The sequence below is a fragment of the Narcine bancroftii genome, chromosome 9, assembly GCF_036971445.1.
Source record: "Narcine bancroftii isolate sNarBan1 chromosome 9, sNarBan1.hap1, whole genome shotgun sequence".
In the NCBI taxonomy this organism is placed as follows: Eukaryota; Metazoa; Chordata; class Chondrichthyes; order Torpediniformes; family Narcinidae; genus Narcine; species Narcine bancroftii.
Window position 1 is genome coordinate 117470738 of NC_091477.1, and position 18018 is coordinate 117488755.

At 41.9% G+C, this 18018-nt stretch overlaps 1 protein-coding gene across 4 annotated transcripts in view; it reads left to right on the top strand.

The window, feature by feature from the left end:
- LOC138742700 (mediator of RNA polymerase II transcription subunit 12-like protein) overlaps positions 1-18018 on the top strand; it is a 404210-nt gene that overhangs the window by 62080 nt on the left and 324112 nt on the right. For all 4 annotated transcript variants that reach the window (XM_069897449.1, XM_069897451.1, XM_069897452.1 and 1 more), the window contains exon 6: positions 15867-16039. In XM_069897449.1, coding sequence (XP_069753550.1) covers positions 15867-16039 — 173 coding nt within the window. The remainder of the gene's footprint in view (positions 1-15866; positions 16040-18018) is intronic.

Below are 18018 nucleotides of genomic sequence, written 5' to 3' on the forward strand. Positions count from 1 at the left end.
TCCTCTTAGCCTGTCACTATTAGAATCATTAGCTGTGGCCTTTTGGCAATCGAATGACATCTCTAGAATCTTAAGAGATGAGAGTGTTCATAAGGTTCCTTTATATGCGGATGATCTTCTGTTGTATATTCCATATAATGTTCTGTGTAATCCAAAATCAAAGTATTGTATCTGTGGAAGAGGTAGGTAGAATAGAAAATGCTTTTAATATTCAGTCAATCAGACAGCATCTGTGGAGAGAGAAACACCTTGGTTCTTTTTATTTAAGCAGGTGTGAAGCATTAACTTGTTTTCTCCACAAATGCTCACCAACATTAGGGCAGCATATTTGGCGTAGCAGTTATCACAACACCAGCAATCAGGACTGGGGTTCAAAGGAGTAAAGAGTTTGTGCGTTCTCCTCGTGTCTGCATGGGTTTTCCTTGGGGGCTCCTGTTTTGAAATGTACTGGGGGTTGGGAGGGCTGAAATGACCTGTTATTGTGCTGTATGTCTAAATTTAAACATGCTATTTTAGCATTTCTGTTTCAGATTCTTTATTACCTAATGTTTAAGAAAATTTCAAACATTTTCATTTTGATTTGATTTAACTTCTCTGCTTCCCAGTTCCTCAGGAATAATGATCAATACTTTAGGTTCCAATTGTCGTGGATCTCCCCATGGCCACCCATTTCAATTCCCCGCTCCATTCCCTTGTTGACAAGTCGGTCCATGGTCTCGTGCACTCCCAGACTGAGACCTCCTGCAAGTTGGAGGAACATCACCTCGTTTTCTGTCTGGACACCATCCAACCGGATGGCATTTAGCATTGGCTTCTCGGGTTTCAATTCACCACCACCCCCCCACCAATCTTCATCCCCTTGTCACCTTTCCTCTATTTCTCCCTTTCTCTTCCCCTTTTCCCTCCTTTCACAGAGCCAAAATCAATTCTCACCTTTCCTCTTACCATATCCTATTAACACCATTTTTGTGCTGGTCTGGACTCTTCCCCCCTTCTGTTCTTTATTGAGACACCTGCTTGCTTTTTGCTTATACCTTGAAGAAGGATTCAGGCCAGAAATGTCCGTTATATTACTATGTCAGTGTGAATGTACAGATTCTATCACCAATGTGTCTATGTAGTGATGGTCGTGTAGGGTGACTGTGATTGGCTGAGAGTGTAGCACCACCTACTGGCAGGTCTTAAAGGATTGCTCCTAGCCAGACCAGGTCATTCTGGACTGATCGACCTACTTGTGATATGCTTCAGTCTTTTAGTTAATAAAAGCCTTGGTTTAGATCAACAAGTCTTTGTAATTGGGGGACCAAGTTAGTTGAGCAGATCTGGGAGCAGAGTAGCCTCGCCCGCAGCCTGTGATGGTGACAGTCGGCTGCTCTCCCTGCAATGTTTGCCCTCCCATCACAACGGTCCCTGTGATCCTCTCCCACACATTCGTGTTCATTTCTGACTGATGAACAGTTCTCAGGAAAGTAACATGGTAATAACCTAGATTCCCCCCCCACCCCGTACTCATTTGCATACAGTTTCAGAGCTTAGAAACTAACTACTTCAGCCCTATGCATCTATGCTGATCATCTTGCACGTCCACACAGCTCACTTGCTAGTATTAATACCACATCTCTCACGACCTGCTCATTCAAGTACCTCCTAAGTGTTATTGTTCCTGCCTCCACCCTCTTCTCTAGTGCCTCTTTCCAAATATCAAGTACTTTTCATGTGAAAAGTTGACCCTTTGGATTCCCTTTACATCACCTCCTTCTTCCCCTCAGACCATTCTCTCTATCTGGTGCTTCCATTGTGGCCGTCTCTACATCGGAGGGACATGATGCAGACTAGCAGATCACTTCGTTGAACACTGTCTGGGCACTGTCCAACCTGATGGCATTAACATCAACTTTTCCGGTTTCTGCTAGCCTACTCCTGGTTCTCCCTCTCTTCTCCATCCCTCTGACTATTTTGTTCCACCTCTTCACCCCTTCCCTTTCCATTCACAGAGACATTTCCCCTTCCCCCTGTTTTCTCTTATACCCTCCCTTCCTTGGCCACTATTACCTCATGACTATGGGACTCTTCTCCTCCCCTGCCCCATTTTATTCAGGCGCCTGCCTACATTTGCTCATACCTTGCCCGAAACATTGGTTATGTATTTTTATCTTTGCTATACACTGTTTGATATGCTGAATTTCTCTAGCATTGTGTTTTTACTTCAACTGACTGTGGACATTTATGTTTTAGCCCATTCCCTCTAGTTTTCGACATCTTTACTGGGTACCTACCATATCTCTGCCTCTCACAATATATACCTCTATCATGTCACTTCTTGGCCTCTGCTGCTCTAGGGAAATCAGTCCCATCCTATCCTGGCTTTCCTGAAAACTTAAGCCTGCCAAACCAGGTAATATTTTGTGAATCTTTTCTGCACCCTCTTGATCATATGATTGGATGACCAGAACCATGCAAAAAATTTTGATTACAGCCTAACCAACAGTTTGTATCACTCTCAGTGTATCAATTGAAGTCTTGTCATGTATTGTACATCTCCTGCACTGGTTTATCTTCCAAAAATGCTTCACTTCTCTTTTGTCTCCATTGATTTATATTAAAAGTCCATGTAGACAACATCTACCTGCCTTGGTTATCTATTTAAAAAAAAACTCATTCAGATGTGTGAGGCACTATTTCTCATGCAGAAATCCAAGCGGATGGTCCCTAATTATTGCTTGCCTTTCCAAATGTAAATAAATCCTGTCCCTCAGAATCCTTTCCCACCATTGACATGAGGCTCACCAGCCTCTATATTCCACTCCCACACTTGACTTCTGTGACCACAAGGAATAGCATGTAATGCTCAAGGAATAGCATGTAATCTTTTTCTGGGGCATATTGAGTCGACACTGAATTCAACAGACAATCAATCATTCCAATCTTATATCTGACACTTTCACCATTTTATTTTTGTTATTTCTCTCTTTCCTTTTGCTGTATTTCATGTCTTTAATCTCTTCCTCCTATCTTCTATCCTTCAGTCTTGCTTAGCTCCTGTCCTCTCTTAGACCTCCTTTTTGCATTCTATGGTCTTCTTCCTTGCAGCCCAGAGCTTGTTCGCTTACAGTTCTGGCTCCTGTTGAGCAGTGTACCATTTTCTGGTAGAGTTCTGTATACTAATCCTTGCAGAAAGAGGACTTCTTTTAACATGAGCTGTTTGTTATTTAATTGTGTGATGGCTAACATGCTAAATAATGTCAGAGCTGTTGTCCATACGAATGAGAGGATTTGTTGAATTGACTCTCCGTGAAGTGTGTTGTGTGAAAATGGCAAATGAAATGAAGGATATGTTTGTGACCTGACCTTCATGCTAAATCGAAAAGTAATAGGAACTTGGCTGACCTGGGGGAATAAAATAGACAAAAATAATTAATGTGGCTTTTCAGATCCTAACATGGGGTTGTGGTACATTAAAGTTTCCGAAACTGAAAAGGTCTTGAATGTTTTATTTTCAAAAACTGTGGTGATGAGGCCATGCCTTGCACCTCAAAAAGAATTGGTTCAAAAATAATGTGTTAAAAACCTATCCTTCCAATTTGTAAAACTGTCTTCTCAGCTTGTTTTTCAGGATTTTCTTCCGTTTCCTTATCAGAATATTCAAGGAAAGTTCCTGTCCTTTTGCTATTTATCCTCTTCCACCAATGTCAATAGCATTGTCTGGGTCATATGATAATGAGTTTTTGCCAAGTATATGATTACCATGTAATATGTACAGTCCCAGCATTGTAGAACAAAAGAAATTTGAGCTACAGTAAGGCATATGGTCCTTAGTGCATGTTAGAGTCCGTCACACAATGGGGGCAACACAGTTAGCGCAACTCTGTTACAGCACCAGCGACTGGGGTTTGAATACAGCGCTGTCTGCAAGGAGTTTGTACTTTCTCCCCGTGTCTGCATGGGTTTCCTCTGGGTGCTCCGGTTTCCTCCCACCGTTCAAAAACATACCGGGATTGTAGGTCGCTTGAGTGTAATTGGGCAGCCCAGGGTTGTGGGCTGATTGGCCCTGTTACTGTGTCATATATGTCTAAATTTAAAATTTAAACATGTAGGGGGATCAGAATTCATTCTTGCACAGCCATTTAGGTAACAATAATAGAAATGTATAAATAAATACATCAAAGCAAAAATGGATGATAAATACAAACATTGTAAATAAAAGTTCACTGTTACCACAATGAAAGAGGAAGAAAGTGTGGCATTACAACAGCCTTTTGTGACTTTGGTCACTTGGCTACATCATACAGATGTGCCACGACTCTCTCTTGTTGCACAAGTACACAGAGCAAAAATCAAAGTGCCTCAGTGTGTCAAGACAGAATAAGAGTGACTGAACATCAAAGGATAGATAAAGAATCTTTATAGTTGCTGTTTTGTGGAAGAAATGTTCCAGCAGGCACTGACAGATCAAAGTAGTTTAGGGTTAGGGTCATACGATGAGGTTCAAGAGCCTGACGGGGAAGAAAACCTTGCTCTTGGACCTGGAGGTGCTGGACGTACCTTCAGCCTGAAAGGAGCATTGAGAAGAGATTGTGATCAGGTTGATAGGGAAGCTCTATGATGTTGGTTGCCCTCTTGAGGATGGGAGGTTGGTGCCTGTGTTGGACTTGACTAAGTTTGCTCTTTTATATAATAAATCATGCAATTCATACGATTGAATCATGGTCTGGACAGCCAGTTCCAGATGGGCTCTTTTTCATTACAATATTCAAATTTATTGTTGGAGTCCACACATGACATCACGTACAACCCTGAGATGCTTCTTTCCTGCAGGCCAGGCAGGATTACTACTTAACAGCTGTGCAAACTATACTCTAGAAAATAGATACGTATACAAAAGAGAGAAATGCATACAAATAAAGTAATGTAAACAAAATGTGCAATACAGAAAAAGCTTACCTCCATAAAGTGTGCTGCAGTTCCCAACTTGCCAGGTCCAATTCTTCAATGAGTCTATAGAGCAGTGGTTCTTTCCCCACTTACATACCACCTTAAGTAATCCCTTGAGTCTATAGAGCAGTGGTTCTTTCCCCACTCACATGCCACTTTGAGTAATCCCTTCCTGACGACAGACCACCTCTTGCCATGTGAGTGGAAAGACAAAGACTGAGAACCGCTGCTCTGATGTCATGTGTCTACTCCACTACCTGACTTTTTCAGATCCTTTCTGCTTGTTGTGGAGACTTTGACCACACTGGCCATGACTTACTGTATGATACTGTCATCTTTTGAATGTGGGGGTTCAACAAATCTTGCTCCAACATAAAACCTCGGCTCAATTTCTTGTCCGATCACCAAATTGTGTCAACTGGATGGTCTTGTCAAAATTGTACAGCATTCTTCACTTTGATATTCTCGCACTCTGGAACAAAATAAATCTGAGCTACAGTAAGGCATATGGTGCATGTTACAGAGCCATTCACACTGTATAGTTACACGCTCCTCTAGCCCACGAAGGAGAAACACATTAAATGGCAGATACTGGAATCCGAAACTAATGGAAGAGCTCAGCTGGACAAGCAGCATTTGTGGAAATGGGGAAAGTAAGGCATGAAAGTCTGCAGACTTTAATAAAAAAAAATTTATAAATTGAAATCACATACATTGCAAATCTTGAAGTCGATTTCAAAAAGAAAGAAAAGAAAAAAAAATACCCTTACCCACCTCCCTGCCCCCACTAAACCCCATAAGGAAGGAAAAAAAGATAGGACTCGAGATTGTCAGCAGGTTAACTGACATCGTGGTTGAAATAAAAATAAATGCTGAGAAACTCAGCAGGTCAAACAGGGTCCTTTAAATTGCAAAGATAAAGATACAGAACCAACGTTTAGGGCTTGAGCCCTTCATCAAAATACGATACCTTTGTGAAGGGCTCTAGCCTGAAACGTTTATCTTTGCGACATAAAGGACACTGCTTGACCTGCTGAGTTTCTCCAGCTTTGCGTTTTTACTTTGTGGAAATGGGAATGGTTAAAGGTTTGGATTGCGAGCTCTTCCTCCGAAAGGTTCCTGTTCTCAGAAAGGAGCCTTGATCTGAAATGTTGACGGCTCTATCATTCCACTGATGCTGTTTGTCCCGCTTGTTTTACAATGGTTCTCTCCAGCCCATCATGTCAATGGTGGACTGACTGAGATCAGAGTAAAGAAAATGAAACGGAGCACAGGAAGAGCTCAGTGGAGGCATGAAGGTGTAAGTTGAAGTTTAGCGTCAACACCTTCATGGTGGCTGAGTGGGGAAAGACAGATCACCATATGTTGCAGTATAAAGTGGGGATGGAAAGAGAGGACGGTAGTGATAAGGGGAGCCAGATGGGGAAAGAAATGAAGAAGCTAATGGAGTCAGCTGTGGTGAATGGGCGGGAGTGGACACAGCCCAGGACGCGACAGGCAAAACTCTCCCCATCATGTAGAGCATACAGGGAATGCTGTTGTCATCCAGGATCCACACCACCCAGCACACGCTCTGTTCTTGCTGCTGCCATCAGGAAAGAGGTTTCGGTGCCAAAAGACTTGAATCACCAGGTTCAGGAACAACAGCTACCCCTCCACCATCAGACTCCTCAGCGACAAACTCAATCATGGACATTTAAGGACTCTTGTGCACTTAATTGGTTTTTTTTAAAAAAAATTCTCTATTGCACAGTCAGTTTGTTTCCATTTCTTTATTTGTTTATATGTGTACATCAAGTACAAATTTATTTTTGCATTACCAATGAGTGATAATTCTGCCTTGCCTGCAGGAAAAAGAATCTCAGGGTTGTATGTGCTGTTATGTATACCCTCTGACAATAAATCGGAACTTTGAAAGGCGATGAGAGAAGCCAGATGAGGAGAGGTTGATGGACAGATGGAATTAGGTTAGGGGAGAGAGGTAGGAGAGGGAGAAAAGAAAGAAACTTGGTGGGAGGCTGAGTGTGAATGGGAGGAGAGAACACACTTGTCTACAGTGAGTGTCACTTGGTTTGTAGCTTTTTTTTGGGACTCTCTTTTACTCCAGCTTTCCTTGCTCACATGATCCCAGGCCAATATGTATCCTGCAGGCATTCTGACCTTAAAAAAACATTATCTGTGTATTGGCACTTTGTGGGATCTTACTGTGCACAAATATTTCACGCTACACCTGCCACCTGCATTTCAGCAGGTGCTCAATTTGCAGTTGCTCTTGTAATTGCTTTAATTAAAAAAAAAGACTACCTGATCAGTAAGTAAAAACTTCAGTGCACCTATACGGTGAGCAAAGACAATAAACTTAGTCATTCATACTCTAGGCCACTGGTTTCTCAACCTTGTTCTTTCCACTCACATACCACTTTAAGTAATCTCGTACTAACCACGGAGCACCTATGGCATCCTATGCCTTAGATACTCCGTGGCTAGTAAGGGATTACTTAAGGTGGTACGTGAGTGAAAAGAAAAAGGTTGAGAACCAGTGGTTTAGGAAGCATTAAGAAGCAGATTGTTTATCTTAGTTTGTTTTGAGGCCCTATTTTGTTCATGGTCTTCAGTCAGTGAAAGGCTATTTTGTGCCAGTGTCTCCTTGAAGTTTAATTGTGGGTGGAGGGGAAAATGGATCTCATTAAAGTTTTGAGCACTTAGCATGTTGTCATCTGTCAAACAGACTGTAGAACTGGGACAACTTCTAGTAGAGGTGGATTGTGAATGATTGAAGTGGTCAGTGGGTTTGGAGTTTCTAACAATTCAGCATGTTAAAGGAATACTTAAGGATTTGGCTCCTGGCTGTTCAGAACAAACTGGGCCAATAGTTATCAATCATTTTTCTTTCCCCCCATTCACGTACCACTTTATGTAATACCTAACCAACCACATGCCATCGGTGCTCTGTGGTTAGTAAGGGATAACCTAAGGTGGTATGTGAGTGGAAAGAGATGGTTGTGAACTACTGCTTTAGGACTGTCCTGCGATCAAAGCAAGCAGCTAGTCTTTGTGTTAGAGCTTCATTCATTTATTACACTGAACCACATTCCCAATGAGCCTTGGTGGTAATTCCAGCCCCTCCCCCAGAAGTTTTTGGTCCCTCATTTTAGATATCCTTTCTGACAACCTCTATATATATCTTGTTTTCTTGTAAACCACCAGATGTATTACAGCGATACAGGGCGGGGGAGTTCCTTTGGAGTTTATTGGTTTCATGTCACTGGTAACAGTCTGTTTCTGTGGTTTTTTTTTCAGATGTAGAGCAGATTGCCCTCTTCCTTTCCATAATTAATCTGAGAATGGACGAATTGCACAGTTTCCCCAGATTTGGACACCTTTCCTTTTCAAACAAGGTTCTGAAATGTTCCCTTTGCATATCCCACTAATGAAGCCCCCTCCCAATCACTGATGTGACATTCTATTGAGGCAAAACATAATCTTTCTATAAGTATGTCCTTGCTTTGCGCATCTGATTACCAAATGGGCATTCACCACGTATATATCTGTTTTACCAGATATTTGCCAAGCCAATATCAAATTGACTAATCTTTCTCTCCTCATGCAATAGGTTCCTTTGCAAGACCCTGCAATTTGATTATTGAATGGGTGTTATTTGGCCTTTTAATTTGTAGAAGACATTCTGTATATTCAAGAAACATTTTTTCTCTGCTGTTAAACAAATAATAGAAGTGTGCTGACCGACTGCATCATGGTCTGGTCTGGTGACACCAATACCCCTAAGCGTAAAGCCCTCTAAAAGGTAGGGAACACAGCCCAGGACATCACAGGGACAACCCTCCTCACCAATGAAAACATCTACAGGGAACACTGCTGTCGGAGAGCAGCGGCAATCATCAAAGAACCACACCACCCAGCACACACTCTGTTCTCGCTGTTAACATTAGGAAAGAGGTTATAGGTGCCACAAAACTCGCATCACCAGGTTCAGGAACAGTGGCTACCCCTCCACCACCAGATTCCTCAACAACAAACTTAATCAGGGACTCATTTCAGGACTTTTGCACTTTATTGATTTTTGAAAGATCTCTCTGTATTGCACAGTCAGTTTGTTTACATTTCTTTATTTGTTAATATGTACGTTGTGTACAGTTTTTTTTATCACTGCCTCACCCGCAGGGGAAAAAAATCGCAGCGTTGTATGAGATGCCATACATGTACTCTGACAATAAATCATAAATCTGAATTTGAGTTGAGAAAATGGAACTGAGACAGGATCAACCATGATATAATTGATGGGGTGGGATGGGAGGAATAGGGTTTGGGGCCAAATGGTCTTTTGATCACTACTTTTGATTATATTAGTTTATTGTTCCTGGGTAATGATCTAAACTTTGAATTTTCCAATTTCAGACCACTCACCTCTCGCATGCCCCACATCCCATCAACCTGGGGTCCTCCCATCACCACCAGCTCCTCCCCTTCCCCATCCCACCCTTTCCATCCTCCTCCCAGTTCCATTCCCCTCTCCCTTCTGCATCCACATGTTTCCTATCTTTCCTTCACTTTTATGATTCCCGCTGCCACCTTCTTTACTCCCACTGGTTCCCATTCACCGCCCTCCATCAGCTGTCCACCATTACCCTCCCCTGCCTCATCTTGTTCCACCTGCATCTCTCACCCTTTCCACGGCTATTGTTTCTCAACCCTCCCACTTTCTCCTTACACTGGCTCTCTGCCCTCTCACACACTCTGTCTTGATGAGGGCTTTCAACCTGAAACTTTTCTCCCACTCAGGGTGCTTGACCCATGAGTTCGTCCAGCAGATTGCTTTTATTTTGCTCCACATTCCACCCTTGTCCTCTGAGTTGGTGCTGCTGTTTATGTAATTTATGTGTCACGTTAGTAAAGTTGAGTGAGCAAAATTGGATGTCGATGCCCTTTCCAGCCTGTCTGCTTTTAAATAAAATAAAAGCAGAAAATGCTGGAAACACTTAGCAGCAAAATCACAGAAGTTTGCAGACACTGTGGTTGAAGTAAAAATGCAACACTGGAGAAACTCAGCTGGTCAAACAGCGTACTTTATATAACAAAGATAAAGACACACAACCAAAGTTTCAGGCTTGAGCCCAAAATATTGGCCATATATCTTCATCTTTGCTCTATAAAGTGTTTTACCGGCTGAATTTCTCCAGCATTGTGTTTTTACAAATACTCAGCAGGTAAGGTTGCATCTGTGGAAAGAGAAACCAAGTTCCTGGTTTTTGTTTGAAAACACTTAATTAGAAGCCACATTTCTTAGAGGAAATGTTAATGTCACATTGGCAGTTATCCAGTGGATCAATTGCTAAGTTGAGGGGTCCAGATGGATCAGGAATACTCATGATGGGTGCAAGAGCCCAGGGTTTAGGGTGAAGATAGAAATGAGGTGGGAGTTCCATGTCATTTTGAGCTCAAGATTCATTGAGATGGGGATGTTGACAAATGAAGATGAGTCCTCTGCCGAGGACTGATTGCTTGTGCTTCAAGGAGGGAAGATCAGGTGGGCTGGTGAAACATGCCAGCGGTGGGATGGGGAGGGGAGGGGTGGGAAGAAGTTTACAGATAAAGCCTCTGACTGAGGCTTAGGGATAAGGAGATACTTTAAGAGAGTACCCCTAATGGCAAGTGACATCAAACAGCTCTTCATCCTGGGCGACACCATTGCTGTTTCACATAACTTTATCCAAACAGCTGCTGTGACCAAGGTGCTCCGCTGGCTGAATATTTGCTCCCATCTTCACCAAAGGTTTATGTGTTATTTTATTCTTATTTAGATCAGTTTAAAAAAATTTATTATCCTCGATTTTTTTTTTTTCCCAGTTGCTTGAATTCCAGATACCAGGAATTTCACTGTAGTTAGTTTTCCATGGAGAGAATGGATTGAAAGTGGAAAGTTATCAGCTGCCAGCAGTTGGCCAAAAAGGGATGGTCTCTGTGTTTCTAAAATCTAATTCATGAATCCCCCTATTTATGTACATTAAGGTTGCTGTCATTAGCCATTCTTCCATGAATTATTTTGGCAGTAAAGTTAAAATTGTGATGAAACTGTAAAAATTGCCTCATATGTGAATTATTTTGAACTGGCAGTGTTTTGGATAATTTAATGCACTGTTTTGATAAGTTGAGATGACCTCTTTACCCGCATCCCCCTCTCAGACAAGGCAAAAATATATTGCAAATTCTACCCTGAGTTGCCTATATTTAGGTTTTCAGTTCTGAGCTGTTCTTTACTGATTGGTTGATTTATTAACATCGCAGAGGGAATTGGTCATCTCTGTGTAGTCTAATATGTGTGGAAAAATTATAGTTGCAAAGTGCATCTTAGTTGCCACTGTGTGAATTAAAAAATAAAAAAAAAGCCATTTGGAAAGCGAGTTAAAATTTTTAATGCTGTAGTTGTCCAAAGTAACAGTGACTCAGTTAGGTAACTGAAGTTTGAGCATGAGAGGAGATGGAGGATGAAAGAAGTTGATGGAATGTCTGGGGTTGTTCGTCCAAAGGTGGCATAGTGGTTAGTGCAACGCTGTTACAGAGCCAGCGATCAGGACTGGGGTTTGAATCCTGCGCTGCCTGTCCATTCTCCCTGTGTCTGTATGGGTTTCTTCTAGGTGATCCGTTTTCTTTCACTGTTCCAAACGTACTGGGGGTTGTAGGTCAAAGTGGGTGACAAAGGCTCATAGGTTGTTTCCATGCTGTATTTGAAAAAAATCAATAAAGGGTTTTGCTTGCTTTTTCTATTCTCTTTCCACATACTTGGTTCCGTTAAATGATGGAGGAACTAGATGAGCGGACGTGGCACATCGAGCTGGTGGCAGATGCTGCTGGATAGGCTTGACAGCCAAAGAATAATGTCTGTCCCACTCAACCCATTATAACTCGTCTCTCAAAACTCTGCCTGGATTTTATACAAATGTGTTTTGAATATTCCTCTTTTCACCTCCTTTTATTTGCATTCTCTGGCAAGTTGTTTTAGATAAGGATTTCTTTGCAATGTGATGTTAAATTTATCAAGGCATCTGATTTCAGATTTATTGTCAGAGTATATACTTACAACCCTGAGATTCTTTTTCCCTGTGGACTAGGCAGAATGACCACTTATTGGTAGGTGCAAAAAAAACTCTGCATTATCTTCACATGTAAATAAATAAACAAATGTGCAATACAGAGAGGAGAATTAAATGAGTCCCTGACTGTCGTGGAGGAGTCTGGTGGTGGAGGGGTAGCAGCTGTTCCTGAACCTGGTGGTGTGAGTCTTGTGGCTCCTCGACCTCTTTGACTTTCAGTGATTTGGTGACTTGTTCAAATCTGTAAACTTCTAGGCTCATGAGCACTGAAGGTTGGAGAAGGTAGAGCAGCACCATCAATTTCCAGGACACCTTCTAATCCTCCACTATCCCTTGACTTGTTTACATGTAGATGAATCTTCTTGAGTACAGTGTTTTTTGCACAACCAATAAATGGTAATTCTACCTCGCTGACAGGAAAAAAGAACCTCAGGGTTGTATAATAATGTCATGAATGTCCTCTAATCATAAATCTGAATATCCTTCAGCTGGAAGGACTACATTTCCAATGGCCAATCATAATGCCAACTTTTAAAAGAGGCTGAATACTTTGTTCTTGAATAGAGAACATGGCAGTGAAGTCGAGGGATCAGCCTTGATGTTATTGAATGGTGAAACAGGAGTTAAGAAGCATATGACTTTCTCCTGTTTTTATTTCAGAGTGGACAATATTGTGCTATCCATGTAGTTGCAAAGCTGCAGCGAAACCTCTTCAATTGAGTATCGCTGTTCTATTTTCACTTCTCGTCTAATTTCCCATCTGCCCTCCCACCTGTCTCTACCCATTACTTCTTATCTGATCACCCATGCGCTGTCCTATTCCCCCACCTTTTTTATTTTCGACACTTCTGATGAACCCCCCCCCCCCAAATGGCGACTCCCTTTTAATTTCTATGGACGCTGCATGACCTGCTGAGATTCTCCAGCACCCTTATGGACTGTGCTGGACCCCAGCATCTGCAGATTTTCTTGATTAACTTTCTTTTCCCCAGCTAATTCAACATTAAGTACTTTCCACACAAGAGGAGCCGGAGTAACGCAAAAATGCTGGAAGAGCTCAACAGGTCAGGCAGCATCTGTGGAAAGTTGTCAAAGTTCTGGACTGTAACTGTGGTTTTGGAAAGGGCAAGAGTCTGATTGAAAGGGTGGGGAAAGATGAAGGAGTCGGCCACCTGATCCTTCATGCTTGTCCAGGCATATGATACGATCATGTCTGAGACCAATGAGAGGGGACTGCAGATGCTGGAATCTGGAGCAACAATCTATCTGCTGGAGGAGCTCAACAGGTCGAGCTGCATCAGTGTTAATGGCTGATCTGCTCCAAACTTTAACTCTTCTCTGTGCCAGTTTCACACATCCCCAATCCTTTTATTTTTTAAAAAAAAGGACCTACTTCCCCTTTAAATAACCTCCAGTAATCCAGCCTCCACTGCCCTCCACTCTCTGCAAAATGAAATTCCTTTGCACCTTGGTTTCGAATGAGCACCAATTTATCTCCTAAGAAGAAAGAAATATCCCTCTGTTCAAGATGCTCCCACCAGTGAAAATGTCAACATCTACCCTGTCATACCTCCATGGATTCCTGTATCTTTATATGATTGCCCTTCTTTCTCCCACCCATCCTCTGGGTTTGATCTCCACCTACCTTGTGGGGAAAACCAGAGAAAGCTCACATAGAAGCACAACTCAGAGCTCTTTAAAATTTATAAAATCTATAAAATGTATGCAAAGATGTTCAGAAAGCAAAATCTTCATTGACCAGTGTAGTTGAAGGATACAATGTGTACATGTGCAGATATTTTATCTACTGTATAGCTGTAGCAAGTAAAGATTTCAGTGCATCTGTACATTGTAATTATGTACATGACAATAAACTTTCACAGACTCATTCTGCTGCATTGTTCATACCGTAATATTTACTGATATGATTAGCTGCACACTGTTTTGGTGTGCCTTGACGAATTGAATAAATGTACTTCTCAATTTTTATTGCGCTGCAAACAAACTCTGCCAGTGTAAATACGACTTTGGAGCATTTCATCAATCGGATGTGTAAAGTTCCTTTTCTCATTTTATAAAGCCAATTGGAATTGGACCAGTTGACTAGATCTTCAATCATCATAAATTTTTGGGTTCACCAAAATGATCCATTCTATTAATCTGCTGCTTGAGGAGTAACGCAGAGATCTTGCAAAGTCTCCCGCTCCTTGGTCCCATTTCTTCACAATAACCTCAGAATCTGATTTTAGTTCATTTTTGACTTTTTAAATGTGTATTTAAAAAGAAATCTCTCACTCATGTGAGAGCTAGATATAGAAATAATAGACGTACAACTCTGTAACAGACCCTTTTGGCCCCATGAGTCTATGGTGCCCAATTGCGCTCAATTAAACTTCATCCCCTGTACATTTTCAAGGGAGGGAGGAAACCAGAGCACCCGGAGAAGCCCATGCAGATACAGGGAGAATCTTCTTCGTGAGAGTGCCAGACTCAAACCTTGCTCACTGGCATGGTAACCCCATTGCGTGTGAGTGGTCGCTAGTTTGCGATGTAATTTTCCACGTCTTTGTTTTCCAACGGCACTATGAGTTCATTTCTGCGAGTTGGCAACTCCCTGGTGGTTGGGCAGGTGGTTCATCTATTCTGTGTGAGTGGAAATGATAGGAATAAGCAGGCTGTGGCATCTGCAGGAAGGAATAGTGATCATAGAATTTCCTCTTTGAATAGCTGCAATTACACTGAACCACCTAAAATATGATTGGACCCTTCCGTCTACAGAATGGGGTAACCCCCTCTGCTTAAATCTTTCAGCTATTTCCCTAGCTGTGTGAAACACAAAGCAATGGGTTCACTTATTGCTACCATGAGTGGCAATGTAAGTTTTGGGGCCATTTCAGTCAATGTAGGGATACTGGAGCATCTGCAATTTCTTTGAAGACATGTATTGAACACATGTATGTTACTCCTCCAGGTGAATGTTAACCTTATTCCATGTCGTGGCATCGATCATTAGTCTTACACGAACTGGCATGTACGTGGCTGGTTTACTCTCTGTTGACAAGGGATCCATTCACTGATGACAACCAAGTACAGTGAAATCCCATGACCCAGAATTCAGGCATCGGGGGAAAGAATTGCGGAAAATAAATAGGTAAAAAAAATACAAAAGTTTAAAATTGGTGCCTCTAGCAATTAATTGGCCGGTCCCACATCACCGGAAAATTCATTTATCCGGCATTTATCAATCCCCATAGATGCCGGATACCAGGGGTTTTTACTGTACTATGAACTCTTAAAAGACCGTGCAGTTAGAACTAAAAACACAAAATGCTGGAGAAACTCAGCAGGTCAAACCGTGTCCTTTATGTAGCAAAGTCAAAGAATCATAATTGACGTTTCGGGCTTGAGCCCTTCATCAAAGCAGTTTGAGCTTGTGCTCTTGGTTCTTGGACTTTCCTGAGCTTTTTATGATTATGTAGGCCCATTGCAAGTTACTGAAACAAATTAGCAATGCTTTCATTCCGATCGGTAACAATGACTTGATGCCACAGCCTGGTTTGCTAATATGAGCCATCCTTGCTCAGTCTGTATGCTTCCAAACCATTAATATGGTCAATCCTTGTTTATGGATGTTGTGCCAGAGCTCATCAATGTCTATATGAGGGAGCATCTGCTCCCTTCAACACCAATTGAGTTGGTGATGGCTTTATAGTGAAAATAAACAGGTAAAATGGCATGTGCACCTTTTTCTGTGAGTTAGTATGTCCTCCTCACCCATGTTGATTTTGCTTCTCTTATTGCTCCCCCTTCCCTCACCCTTTACAGAATGGACACAGATTTTGACAAGGTATCTCCGTGAACAGCTGGCTAAAATTGCCGAATATTATCATGGACCTTCAGGTCAAGGGCCACCATCCACAGCGGCGGTGCCTCCCGAGGTCGAGCAAGCAATAAAACAATGGGAGTACAATGAGAAACTGGCATTTTACACATTCCAGGTAAGTTGAGCTGGTGTCTTTGAAGGGACACTTCTGAAGGTAGTATTGTCTCCTTTTGCCTCTAGTTCATCTTGCCTTTCCACACACACAATGTTTTAACTTTCAGTAAAAAGGCATTTGATTTGTATATTTGATTTCACGTGCAAATATTCAAAGTCACGCAATTTCATTTTACCCCCTACCTTCCCCGCAATCTTGAGCTCTGTTGCTTGTATCACGATCCAGGAACTGAACTGATCCTCCTTGCACTTGCCAGGATCTTCGTGGATTATGTGGAACACTGCAGGGTGACGGAGACATAGAGCATAGAATGGGCATCTCCGCCCAATGAGACCATGCCAACCAAATTGCCCATCTGCGCTTCTTCTGTCACTCTGCATTTGGTTTATATCCCTCCAAACCTTACGTATCCAGGTATCTATCCAAATATCTTTTTAATGTAATTGTACCAGCCTCCATAGCTTCAGCCAGCAGCTTTTTTCAAATATCAACCATCCTATGTGTAGAGAAGGTTGCTCCTCAAGTTCCTTTTAAACCTTTCCCCCTCATCTTTTTCATCACAGTTGGATGGGGTTGTAAAGAGAGCTTTCGGCATAAATCAAAGTACAGGTGCTTATCCCTTCATCTGTAATTCCGAAAACCCAACATTTATTTTCTGCATGTACGGTATATTTTCAGGTGTTTAACCAGTTTGTTTGAAGTTTTACTGTATATTTTACTTAAAAATACAGGGATTGTTCTCCAGCAGAATTTCATCAACTCAGCTGAAAGGGGATTCAACAGAGGGAGCGGCTCGGGGAGAGAACAGCAGTGCAGCTCGGGCGGGCAGGGAGAGCGCAGTCTATCTTTACCTCACTTCTATTCCATTATCCGAAAAATTCCGAAATCAGAAAAGTGTTTTTCCCAAAGATTTATCCAAAAGATTAAGCACCTGTATTGAATATAAGAGTTGGGATGTTATGTTAAAGTTGTATAAGACATTGGTGAGGCCACATTTGGTGTATTGCGTGCGGTTTTGGTGAGATATCAATAAGCTGGAAAAAGTGCAGAGGAAATTTACTAGGATGTTGCTGGGACTTCAGGAACTGAGTTACAGGGAATGGTTGAACTTAATTCTCTGGCGCATAGAAGAATGAGGGGAGATTATGAGGGGAATAGACAGTAAATGTAAATAGGCTTTTTCCACTCAGGGTAGGTGAGAAAAAAACCAGAGGACATGGCTTTAGGGTGAAAGGGGTAAAGTTTAGGGGAGAACTTCTTCTCACAAAGAATGGTGGAACCAGCTTCCAGCTGAAGTGGTAAACATGGGTTCAATTTTAACATTTAAGAAGAATTTGGACAGGTAAATGGATGGGAGAGATATGGAGGGCTATGGGCTGGATACAGGTCAGTGGGTCTAGGAAAATAAATGGTTGGGCACAGACTAGAAGGGCCGAGATTGCCTGTTTCTGTGCTGTAATTTTTCTGTCTTTCTATCTTAAACCTTGGTCCTCTGGTTTTAGTCACCCCCTACTTTAAGAAAAGGCTCTTCACTTTATCTGTACCCCTCATGATTTTATATACTTTGAAGATCACCCCCACACCCCGAACTTTCTACAGTGCAAAACAAAAAGTCTAAGCTTGGACATCAAGACTTCCAATCCAGTAACATCCTGGTGGAAGTTCTTTATTTTTTTTGTACCCATTCTTGCTCAATGAAATTAAAACTGAATTGCCATTTTCTCCTCTCCATGGTGACCCCAAGTATGTAGATTTCAGATTCATATTTCATATTTATTGTCAGAGGGCATACATACAATCCTGAGAATCTTTTTCCTGCATTGTAGTCAATTCCCATGTGAAGATTCCCACAGAAACAGGTCATCTCAGCCCCTCTAGTCTGTGCCCAACCATTTAATTCCCATATGAAGAGACTGGTGAATGGAAATGCACATGAGACGAGTCAGTATCTTCAAAGAGAAAAGCTTAGCTAAAGGTTT